Source organism: Rhamphochromis sp. 'chilingali' (assembly GCF_963969265.1).
Source record: "Rhamphochromis sp. 'chilingali' genome assembly, chromosome: 2".
NCBI lineage: Eukaryota > Metazoa > Chordata > Actinopteri > Cichliformes > Cichlidae > Rhamphochromis > Rhamphochromis sp. 'chilingali'.
In genome coordinates, this window is record NC_137930.1 from 36,469,265 (window position 1) to 36,482,057 (window position 12,793).

A 12,793-nucleotide genomic window follows, 5' to 3' on the forward strand; every position below is an offset into this window, starting at 1 on the left:
GGCGGCTGATAACCCAAAGAGGCCTCAAAAGGTGACAACCCAGTAGCAGACGAAACCAAGGAGTTGTGGGCATATTCCACCCACGGCAGATACGAGGCCCAAGTCGCAGGGTTATGACAGGTCACACAGCGGAGCGCGGCCTCCAGCTCCTGATTTAAACGTTCCGTCTGGCCGTTCGTCTGAGGATGGTAACCAGAGCTCAGACAAGGCCTGGCCCCCAAAGCAGCGCAAAAAGAACCCCAAACCTGGGACGAGAACTGCGGACCCCTGTCCGAAACTATTTCCACAGGAATGCCATGAAGCCGAAAAACATGGTCCAACAACAACGTAGACGTCTCAGCCGCAGTGGGCAACTTCTCCAAAGCGACGAAATGAGCAGCCTTAGAAAACCGATCCACGACCGAGAGAATAGTGGTCTTCCCAGCCGAAACCGGGAGTCCCGTAACAAAATCCAGGGCGATGTGGGACCAAGGGCGATGAGGCGTAGACAACGGCTGCAACAGCCCAGCAGGACGGTGAGTACGCGACTTACACCTGGCACACACAGGGCACGCAGCCACATACTCCCGAACATCTTTATCCAGAGTGGCCCACCAAAAATGTCTCTTAACCATAGAAGTCGTCCTGCCCCTGCCCGGGTGACACGCAAACCTCGAAGCGTGCACCCATTCCAGTACCTTGGAGCGAGCAGCCGCGGGAACAAAACGCCGGTTAGGCGGTCCCGTGCCCGGATCCGGTTCCGTCCGGAGGCCCCGGTCGATGGCGTCCTCCACCTCCCAGGTAATAGCTCCCACCGTACAGCCGGCCGGAAGAATGGTGGAAAACTCCGCCGGACCCGTGTCAGAGTCAAACTGCCGAGAGAGGGCATCCGGTTTGGTGTTTCTGGAACCCGGGCGATAAGAAATGGAAAAGTTAAAACGTGCGAAAAACAGCGACCAACGAGCTTGACGTGCATTCAACCTCTTCGCACCGCGCAGGTACGTCAAGTTCTTATGATCCGTCCACACCAGGAACGGTAGCGCCGCGCCTTCCAGATGATGACGCCACTCCTCCAACGCCAACTTAACGGCAAGCAGCTCCCGGTCCCCCACATCATAGTTCCGTTCCGCTGGTGAAAGCCGCCGAGAGAAAAAGGCGCACGGCCGCAGCTTAGAGGAGGGGCCGGCACGTTGTGAAAGCACAGCCCCCACCCCCACATCAGAAGCATCCACCTCCACAATAAAAGCCTTAGACGGATCGGGTTGAGCGAGGATGGGCGCAGTAGAAAACAGATGTTTCAGCTCCGTGAATGCGCTGTCAGCTTCGGCGGACCAGCCGAACGGAAGCTTCGTAGAGGTAAGGCGTGTAAGCGGAGCCGCCACTAGACTGTAGTTCCTTATAAACCGACGATAGAAATTCGCAAATCCCAAAAACCCCTGGAGTTGCTTGCGAGTAGAAGGCACAGGCCAGTCAGTGACCGCCTTCACCTTAGCTGGATCCGTCTTCACCTGCCCTCCTGCCAAGATGTATCCCAGGAAAGAGACCGATGTCAAATGAAACTCACATTTCTCAGCCTTGGCATACAGTCTGTTTTCCAAGAGGCGTTGAAGGACAGCACGGACATGTGAATGATGCTCAGCCAAAGACTTAGAAAAAATAAGAATGTCATCTAAATAGACGAACACAAAACGGTCGAGGAAATCCCGCAGGACGTCATTTATTAGGGCCTGAAACACCGCTGGAGCGTTCGTTAAACCGAAAGGCATAACGAGATACTCGAAATGACCCAGGGGGGTGTTAAACGCGGTCTTCCACTCGTCTCCCTGACGGACTCGCACCAAATGATAAGCATTGCGAAGATCTAACTTAGTGAACACCGTGGCACCCTGTAGCGATTCAACAGCGGAGCTAATGAGTGGCAAGGGATACTTATTTTTAACAGTGACGTCATTCAAGCCCCTGAAATCAATACACGGCCGAAGAGACCCATCCTTCTTGTCTACAAAAAAAAACCCCGCCGCCACGGGGGACGAAGACGGACGGATTAACCCAGCCGCTAATGAATCCCTAATATACTCCTCCATCGCAGCACGTTCAGGCCTAGAGATACTATATAACCGGCTCTTGGGCAGGGACGCTCCGGGGAGCAAATCAATCGCACAGTCATAAGGGCGATGGGGCGGTAGGGACTGCGCTTTGATCTTACTGAATACCTCCCGCAAATCATGATACTCAGGCGGCACCCCTGAGAGATCGGGGACATATTCGTCAGTCCCCGTAGCCTCCCCCGGGCCGGGAAAACGGGCGGAAGTCAGACAATTGGAGTGGCAAAAAGGGCTCCAGCTGACAACCCTTTGCCCCTCCCAATCCAAGTGCGGATTGTGCAAGCACAGCCAGGGATAACCCAAAGTGAGCGGAGTATCAGGTGAATCGAGGACAAAAAAGGTGAGTTTTTCCCTATGATTCCCCGAAGTGCACAGTGACACTGGACCAGTGCGAAAAGAAATTCTAGTGAAAACCTGGTTATTAATCGCTCTAACTGGAATGGGCGGCTCAAGGCGCACGAGCGGAACGCCTAATCGTTCAGCGAGATCGAGACTGATTAAATTCTGTTCAGAACCAGAATCTAATAAGGCTGTGCACGAATGAGTACTCTGTAGCATCTCCAAGGTGACAGGGAGTTGTAAACGGGGTTTCTGACCAGAATTCGAACCGCCCACCCGTATCCCCGATTCTACCGGCGGGCGACACCTTTTCCCTCCTTCGGGCATGCAGCAATCAAGTGTTCCAGCGAGCCACAGTAAAAACAGGCATGAGCCCGACGCCGCCGCTCCCTCTCCTCCGGTGTCAACCGTGACCGGCCAATCTGCATAGGCTCCGGCTCGGGATCAGTGACGTAAGCCGAGGCGACAAACTCATGCGAGTCCACAGTCGGAGGCGGCGACGGTGACGTACCCGGAAACGAGCGCGGTAAACGGCGCTGGGATTTGTAGTTCCTGTCCCTCTCCCTGTCACGCAACCTGTTGTCAATGCGAAGGGAGAGGGACGCCAGTTCCTCAAAAGATTTTGGCTCATCACGGGAGGCAAGCTGGTCTTTCATACCCTCGTTCAATGCCCGGAAAAACACCCCACGCAGAGCGTCGTCAGGCCAACCGGTTTCGGCGGCAGCAGTACGAAAATCAATCAAAAAATCAGCAACCCTCTGACGGCCCTGGCGAAGATCCAGCAGCCTCTGCGCAGAACTACCCTCAGAAATGGGGTGCGCAAACGTTTTCTGGAATTCCCCCAAAAACACCTCATAAGAACAGGTTAACAAAGGATTCTTCGATAGATACGCCTCCGCCCATTTAAGTGCACGATTACGCAGTTTACCCACCAAATAAGATATCTTATTAGAATCCGCAACAAATGTGCGCGGAGAACGACCGAAAACAAGGTCAACCTGAAGCAAAAACCCGCTACAACTCCCTGGATCCCCTGAGAATGGTTCGGGCTCCGGGGACGTAGCATCACGGAAAGCTGATGTAGGTGGAGATGCAACGGCAACAGGTTGAGGCAGAGGAGCTGGTGTACCGGAGTCTTGGCCCGCGGGGCCCGAGGCGGAACCAGCAGCAGTAGAAATATCAGTTTGTAGAGCCTGGAGGGTCTCCAGTATTTTACTTTGACCATCTCTAAGAGTCTGCTGCTGGGCTAACAGGAACTGAATAGATTGTTCATGACTTCCTAATATCGCCCCCTGCCTCTGAATGGCTGACCGTTCCGCGTCTGCTGAGTCCATAACTGCTGGCCAGATTCTACTGTTACGGCCGGGACCGTTTCAGACGAGTGACAGGACTCAAACGCAAGACGCCGAACAGCTCGTAAATATATTTTAAGAATAATGTTTAATGTGCACACAAAATATTCATAAACAAAAGGTGAGCGTAGACGTTAACTAAATAATGATCTGGTCCGGGTCCGGGGATTGGACTGGAAAGCAAGTCACAAAAGGTCCAGGGAAAGGTCGGGGTCACTGTAACAGAATGCAAATGTTCAAAACATAGATAAGGAGGCATATGAATATGTTATTTGGCTCAAAATCCTCCTTCGTACTGTGTACTTGCCAACGGAGGTCGGAGATAACATAGAGGGGGAGTAATCCGGGTGTGTAAATCCAAAAACTCCTGGCGTGGAGGCAGAGAGGCAGGTAGGTAGTTTTGGTGGTAGCCTGAGGGACTGCCAGAAGGTCCAGCATCCAAGTAGAAGCTCTTCGCCAGAGGTTTAACAGTTAGGTGTAGCTGAAAAAGGGAGGCGCACAAAAAACAAACATACAGTGAAGCAAAAGTGATTCACAAAAAAACACGTAAGGAAATTATGGTGGTGGCCTGCACTGACTGATGTTTAGCAGAGAATCTGGCGAAGAGAGATTGAGAACGCTGGCCTTATGAGTCCCCCGGCTAATTACCCACAGATGTCAACGATCAGCAAAAACACTGAGGCCCCTCCCAGGGGTGGAGACGCCGGCTCGGAGGGAGACACACTGGCACACACCCGGACCATGACACAGACACAGTTACTGCAGATTTGTCGGCTACACATCAATAATGCAAATCTCCTGTGCCAGTGTGAATTGCAGTGGGTAACAAATACACTAACATGCTTCAGAGTACACAGGCTCATGTTTGGTCCTGAATCAACACCCAACAAACCTCACCCAAGTGATATGACACACTCTAGTGGGTTTTTATTTTCTCACATTTTTGTATTCAGATATATTACAGAACAACTCACTGAACCCTTGATTGAGCCCAGCCTAATATACTTGTAAGTGACTTGTGGCAGCTTGAAGTAATGACAGAAAAGGGGACAGAAGAGGAGGGAAAGCTGATAGTGGAAACACAAATGCTAATACAAAACTAGGAAATGTACAACTGATACGAGACGTAAAGGAAAAATGTTTAAAGAGAAACTGATACAGGGCTAGTCATTTTTTAGAGGAATGACTTAAATAGTTCAGTTCTTTTTGCAATATGAACTCACTTCCAAGTAGTGTACAGGAGGAGTATGGTGGTTTTAGACATCATGGTGCTTCCTGTGTGTTCACGGTAGTATGTTGGGGGGGAAAAGAAGTCAGAGAGCTGTCGTCTGGTGAGGTTTGTGGATTTAAAAAGAGGTGAACTTTCCAGACTTCTGTAGCCTACGATATAAAAGTTATTTTAGTGAACTAAAATACAAGGCTCAACCCAGCCTTGTAAAAAAATAAAGAAAATTCAAACTAAACTAAAATATAGACTATTGTTTTTATGTTAGTCTTTAAAATTTGTGAACACAATAAGCACGAGAACGTATTGAGGAAGCAAAGTGAGACTGAGAAAGTCTGGGTTTAGGATAGAGATGCCTGCTCTAGTTTAAGGCTTCAAACTAAAAGTTAGGGCTGGATCAACTGACCCTGAACCACCCTGTAGCTTCAGTGCTACAAGCTCCGGCTGCTCGGGGGACTTCCCATGATGCACTGAGCCTTTTTCCTCCAAAGATCTCTTTTCTCACTCTCACCAGTATTTTGTGTTTCACTGTCAGTTTCTCTGTGCTTCTCTTTCCGCTCATCTTTTCCCTCACTTCCCAGTCGGTTGTAGCGCATTGGCTTCTAGTGGCAATCTCGTCCCCACCATCACCAAGTTTTTGCTGATGTACTCTAAGCCATGTCTGATTGACTGGTTTATTGTCTCTGTATAATATTTTGGGGTCTAGATCAGGGATGTCAGACTCATTTTGCAGTGCAATTGCAACACTATGGATATATACTCAACAGTAAATAGAAAAAACGATCTGTCAGCACGACTCTTGGAGAAATACCTGTGTAAAATAAAGAAATAGTTCTGGTAGCTTGTTGCCCAGTCTAAGAGACCCTGTGCACGAGAAAATGCTAACTTCCTGGTTTGAGACCGGATGTGGGGTTGTACATTTCCGGTAGCTTTACTTTGCGGTCAATCGCTACTGCGAACATATACTCCAAAATCATGTCCAAAACTCGAAAACGGAAAGATCGCGTTAAGTTACAAAGAGCAGAAAGTGGGAACACTCGCCACTGTTGTGTCATAAAAAATCTAATGATCAATTTTGACGTCTAAAGAGTTTAGATCGATCAGTTGTTTACATCACTCAACACAAGCAGAACTGCATCACTGCAGCACAAGACACATCGTCCACATTCAGAAGCACATCTCTGTATAGTGACTGGTCTTATGATTTAAACAGGCAAATGTTCAGCATTCAAACTACAGGTGAAGAATAGTCAAACCAGATGTTTCCCCCATTATGTCGAGATCAGCTAGTCAAGTACACACCTACACAGCATGTTAACAAACCGTGAAAAAAGCCACACAAAAAATGAATGATTGCTGGTAAGGGTTTCTATACATTAGTATTTACGAAGGGTATGTTGTGACTTACCTTAAAAATTACAGCGGTCCTTCGCTATAACGTGGTTCACCTTTCACCTCGCTGTTTCACGGATTTTTTAGTGCAAGTTTGCATGCTTATTTTTTTTTTACGTCACATTGTGTCCTGCATCCTGATCGCTGCAGACGATCTCCTCCGTGACGTCTCTCCTGTACTGTACAGAATCGCTGCATCGATCGCTAGCAGTGTGACTCTGAAGTGTAGTACTGTATGTCCACGAAATGTTTTGCTTCGTCAAAAAATAAAATTGGCTACTTGATTTCACCTATCGCTGGTTATTTCTAGAACATAACACCTGCGATAAACGAGGGACAGCTGAGAAATATAACATTTGAATCTCTTTTCTCTTTTTCTCTGAGGCGCGGGGGAAAAATATCGACAAGTCGATGAACATCATTTACAGACATATTGGGTAAATGCCCAAGACATCTATAGAAATGCAAATCGCCGCTTGATTCATTCATTTGCTTAACTTGTTTTGGACCGTAAACAGGGCCCGAATAGGACACCGGAAACAAAGCTCCCCACAGGAGTTTCCGCATTGGAAGTAGCGTATGCTAACGTGCACACAGTCAATTCACAGAGAATAACCTTTTTGTTGTTGTTGACCCGTATTTTTAAAGATCAAAATTTATGCCCTCCTTCACTTTTTAAAAAAACGTCTATTAGACTGGATTCCAGTCTCTGTCGGCCCAATATTAGTCCCCTGGGCCTTATGTTTGCCACAGCTATTCTACATCATTAAAACTGAGTTGAAAGACATTATCAGTGACAAATTTATGCACTGCAACACTCATAGAACACTCGTTCTTCAAGCTTTCTGCCTAAGCTTATCTGTTTTATTTAGGCCTTCTTAGTCTTTTATAAAGTGCCCACAGGTCGGTTTTAAGAGTCAAAAGGAAGTTAGGGTCTCTTAGAATTACTACACACTAGAAAGTATCACCTGTAACCTCACAGAGGAACGGCTCTGTTTCAGTGTGTGTTTTCAGATGCATTTGTGTGTCTGCGTCCATGTGCTTGACCTCTGAATTGTTCCAGTCCTGTGCGACGGAAAGTCCCCAGGCTTCTTTCACAGGAGCTGGGTGTCCAAGTGTGTGAGCTATGTGTTTGCAGAAGTGTGGGCTACAAGCGGCAGCCTATCGCATGCTGTCTTTGAGGAAGCAGGAAGGAACATGCTGAAAGCAGTCAGCCAATGAAGTGCCAGAGCTAAAGGAGGAGCCCCCCTCAGGAAACGCTTGGTGGAGTATCAGGGGTTCAGATCATCAACAGACTTCCTAATTGACACAGCTGATTGTTCTCTCTGCTCATCTATCCATTTCTTTCATTATTTTTTGTTTTTTCTTTCTTCGTTAACACCTTTCTCCAGTTCCATTCATCTGCATTCTGTTTTCATGCTTCCACCCATAACAACTCTTATGATTTTGAATCTGACTCGATTCTTTCTACTTTGAGTCCATTCAACCGTATATCCGTCTCTCCACGTGGGTTGAAAATTATGGTGGTATATTATCCTGTACTGCCGCTGTCATGTCCGCCGACATGTCTGCTCCTTCGGTAAAGAAGAAGAAGTCGTTTGCACGGAGCTCCAAACCAAGCACCAGGATGTGTATTCGGGAACAAAGGGACATCATGTAAGTTCAGACATTATCCTCACTGCTGGGTCTGACACAGCTTTTCTGGTATCTTTATTTTTTCACTGAACACGTCCTCACCAGCCTGAGTTTGGTGATCAGCTCTGAGACTCGTTTGAGGTAGTGACTATCTCATTAGTTGGTTTTTGTGTTTATCAAGTGGCAGATATCTGGTATTTAGTGGTTCTTTTGAATGATCTTGAGTATCATCGGTGGTCTCAGGTGTGCAAAACCACGCAAGTAAGAGTGAGGTTTGTACCATCTTTACTGGCTGCTGTTTGATCTGGTTGTCACAATAATCTAACTAATGGAATTTGAACTTGCGTTCTCTGCTGTCTGAAATGTGTAAACAGCAAATTTAAGATTTCCTAAGTGAAGTGCAACATTTCAGACTAAAGTACTGAGAAAAGTTAAAATCTTGTTTAGAAGTCGGAAAGTCAAAAGCGAACATCTACATTTTTCACACTGCATTTGAAACAGATGAATTTTACAACTTTTCAATAAAACGGACATTAACTTGGCTTATTTCGAGCGATATTTATGAGGGAGTGAAAGTAGTACATATTGCACTTTTAGCACTCCTTGTCCCCGTGCAGTCAAAAAAAAAACCAGCATGGCAAGAGTATCAAGTAAATACTGGACAAACAAGATGTTTTAATTAATAAATAAAACAATCAGGAATAAAAAAATTAGCACTGATGTAATATTTTTTCCAGTAAAGCAAAAAGAAAAGATGTGAGAGAGCGTATGTTTGCACTCAGGAGCAGTGAGACTAGATATGATGTAACCAAGTTACAAAATACCATGACAGTACACGGCACATTAGGTCATGTCTTATTTTAGAACGCGCTGAGCTTTAGTAGGTATATTTCACAAGGTGAATGACAGACTTTACCCACTGAAGCTGTGGATACGTGTCCAGGATGTAAACAGCAAGAAAAAAAAAACACTTCCAAGTTCCAAAAAACTGAGTCACATTTTTGACAGATAGATGCTAATTCAAGATGAAAGGTCCACAGTGAGTGGCATTATTTGAAGAGTGATATATTAATGTATGAAAGCATTTTACCTGCTTCTCTGTTAGTAAGTTTTGTAAGGAGATTGGGGAGAGCAAGTTCTTCATTTTCATAATTTCACTTCTTGGAGACCTGAGCAGTTATTTTTGCATCTGAGATGTCTAGAGGTTGAACATTGCAAAACAAGCAAAAAATGCAGTCATCTGTTTTTGGTGTTTTAAAATTCACAAAACCTCAAAAACACATGTTTTTTGATGCACCTGGTAATGGCAATAGTGAGACAGGTGTGTCACTCTCAACTTAGCATTTTTAACATGCAACCTGGGTGCATTTTTCTCAAAAGGGAGGTTTCTCCTGAGGCTAGCTGAGTAGTTTTTTTTGTGAAAGTAACCATCCTGACTAAAACTACAACCTCAGGACACGGACATCTGCGCCCACCATATCTCCAGCCTTCTAACACGAGCTTCGCAGGAAATGAAACTGTTCTCGCTCTGCGGCCGCCATAGCTGTGGCTCCAATGCCAAAGGAAACTTTATTCGTAACGGGGGACATAGGAACATTTGACAAACCAACATTATCGTAAAACTATAAGAAACAAAAAGCAGTTCAGTACCCCACAGCTGAAGTTAACTACAATGTACACAAGTACACAACGTTTCCAAAACACCTGTTCTCATTCAGGACAGACAGAAAGCATCTGTGAGACCAACAGAAATGATTTTGAAGGGAACGTGTTTTAATTTAAAGTTACCAGCAGAGCTTGATTTGGTTTCCAAACACAGGTGGTGGTGCAAAAAAACAAAAAAATAATCTGTGCTATAATAAGTATAACTTGCTTCAGTGCTCTATCGGGATTAGGAATTCAAGATTTGCGACTCTTTGTCGACATTATGCAAGCATAATGACATTAAGACAAAACTTCCTCTTAAATAACTTAACTTAAATAACCAATAAATATCCTAACATAATTAGAAATCCAAGATGCAATATATATTATTAATGTATTAAGATAAGATAAGATAAGATAACCTTTATTAGTCCCACACGTGGGAAATTTGTTTTGTCACAGCAGGAAGTGGACAGTGCAAAAGTTATGAGGCAAAAATTAGAATACAATAAGAATAAATACAGTACACAACTGTACAGAATAGAATAAAATAAAATACTATATACAGTAGAATAAAATAAAATAAATATACAATAAGATAAAAATAGAATACAAATACAAATACTATATACAACTGAGTAAAAATACAACGATGACAGAAAGGATTATTGCATGTATGAGAGGCACTCATTCAAAAGGAGAGATCGATATTAAACCTTTTGTTCGCAAAGGTTAAAACTTCACCAAAATTCCAGTATAAGATGATTAAGAATTATTATGAACTGTGAATCAAAGCTACTTTAATAGAGTCCAAGAGTATGAAAACAGAGCTAGAAATGGTGGTATCGTTATCATAAAATTTAGTATATAACAAAAATACAACATAGACAGTTGGGAATACTTTGTCGAGAGAGGACTGATTTACATAACATTATGCAGGAGCAACCAGTAACAGGGCTGAGCTACTGTAAAAGTTCTCAGTCATAACAAACACAAGTCATCAGTTATAAATCACACCTAGTGTGTTTGTGAGACTGTAAACTGTAAGAGAATGCATAAGAGATGAAGAGAAACAGGAGGGTGCAGACACACAGAGGTGAGGCTGAAAGCACGTAGGTGTGAGGCTTTAAAATGAAACTTTCATGCCAACTTTCTTCAAAAACCAAAGTCAAAGCAGGAATGTTGTTGTTGCACACTGAGGGGACAGAGGAAGAACGAAGCATGCAAAGTGTAATGTAAGTACTTGTATTTCCTGAGTATTTGCATCCAAAAAATAGCCTGAATTCGTTACAAAAACTGGGCTAGCTGTAATCTATTGCTTTCACCTCTAAAAACAGGCGATCGATACTTTGCCAATGGCCCATGTTTGCTTTTAAAAAAGAATTTTATACGGTAAATTAAACCAAGTCTGTTAGCTTTGGTGATTTGATTCCTCAGAGAAAAATCCACTTTATTTGTCAGTGGAGATAAGCTTCCATGACGGTCATCAGCTGCGACCTCGGTATTTCCTCAGCAAGGTTTGCGTTAGAAAGAGAGAGAACGAGGAGACATTTACGGGAAATGAGTTCTCATTTTTCGACCCCTGCGTTGTGGGGGGAGGGTGGGCATGCAGTCAGACGGCAGAATCTCAATCCTATCTCTCTTCCTTCCTTTCATCCGGTGTACCTTTCTCTTCACCGCTTTTTCTCTTTCTTGCTAAATTACAGTTTGTAATTTGTTACAAACGGCTACTGTAGGATTTTTACACTTTGAATCTTTCCAACTGAAGACTTAGACTGTGTGTTTGTGTGCATCAGTCAGAGAGGAATCCTTCCTGCAGCCGTTACAGAAGTGTGACGATGGTGTAGTTCCTGTTGAGTGGCACTGCCATATTTGGACACAGGAAGGAGTGATGCAGGTAGAGAAAGAGGACCTGCTTTTTACTATTTCAGCTTTCTATGAGCCCATCGCTGCAGGTGTGTGTGTGGAGAGCAAAAGACTTGTTTCTGTTTCTCTTCTGCTTTTCCAATTTTCCGTGTTAATAAAAAACCAAACAGTCCTACACACCGGTGGTCACTTGTTCTCTGAATTCATTTTACATTAAAAACCGAGGAGATGATACTGGAAAGGCCAGACATTTCCACAAGCTACAGTGCCAAAATTATACACAAAGTATTGCTTTTTGAAAGCTAAAGCTGTTCTAATTCTCAAACATATAAATCCAACTAGTTTTAATGTTTAACCTGCAGGTACAGGTCTCACACTATAGAGCACTGTAGAGTTTTTTTTTTAGCAACTTCTTGACAGTGGTTGTGCAGCAACTCCATCGAATGCTCTTGCTGTTGGTGTTCGATTGAAAGCAGTTGTGCCAACCACTTTTGATCACAAGGTGATTGCACAGATCATCAACCGGCAACCTGTCTCCAAATGATCGTTTTTTCACTGACTGCACTGAAAACACTCATCTGCCAAGCGTCTCTTTGCAGTAGAGTAGGACTAGACTCTATTGGCTGCCAGCTGGTTGTATTCTGGTTCTGGTCTTGCAGTTAAATTGCCATTCTGCAGCAACAAGGTCACTATTTTTGGAGGAATTTCTGAATATCTGTTTAAAATCCTGGACTCTGAATGTAGTTAGTTAATTTGAATTTCTGTGTATGGAGATATGCAACAAATATGCGCTTTTCTCCAATTCATGAGTATTAATTGTTATGTTGTCACAAGCAGACTGTATGTAGTTGCTAACTTGACCCCATTCACTTCTAAACTGATAGCTGACTCAGTCTTATTGCTGTTTTATTACCATGTTGAGACAACAAAGTCACTTTGTGTGGGGCTGGTTGAAGACCCAGCCCATCTCTTTAAATCAACCATTTCAAAATATCATTGCACACTTTTGCAATAATTTTGACTGTACCCAATCTACAGCAGCTCTTTCCCCTGTTAACACTAGTAGACATATCAGCTGAACAGCTAAAGATCTTAATGACTGGTTCTTTAATCCATTTTTAACTTCTTTCAACTGTACATACATTGGCTAACTTAATGATTGTAGTTTTTTTCTTAAAATAAAAGCTTTAAAAAAAAAAGAAAAAAGAAAAAGGCACCTAGAATCGGTGGTTGCTCAGCATCTGGGCCATAAACCT

General features: G+C 44.2%; 1 protein-coding gene and 1 long non-coding RNA gene across 4 annotated transcripts in view; one reads left to right on the forward strand and one right to left on the reverse strand.

Moving 5' to 3' along the window:
• sh3bp2 (SH3-domain binding protein 2) overlaps positions 1 to 12,793 on the forward strand; it is a 37,666-nt gene that overhangs the window by 11,458 nt on the left and 13,415 nt on the right. For 2 of the 3 annotated variants that reach the window (XM_080862462.1, XM_080862464.1), the window contains exon 1: positions 7,684 to 8,048. The exons of the other annotated variant lie outside the window; for it this stretch is intronic. In XM_080862462.1, the coding sequence (XP_080718588.1) occupies positions 7,945 to 8,048 (104 nt within the window). In that variant the 5' untranslated portion in view covers positions 7,684 to 7,944. Of the gene's footprint in view, positions 1 to 7,683; positions 8,049 to 12,793 lie in introns of those variants that run through there. 3 annotated transcript variants of the gene reach the window in all.
• LOC308392329 lies at positions 1,504 to 4,515 on the reverse strand. Its single transcript, XR_013970795.1, has 3 exons — positions 4,354 to 4,515; positions 4,072 to 4,256; positions 1,504 to 3,991 (listed from the first exon to the last, which is right to left on the reverse strand). It is a non-coding gene; the product is annotated as an uncharacterized lncRNA (long non-coding RNA).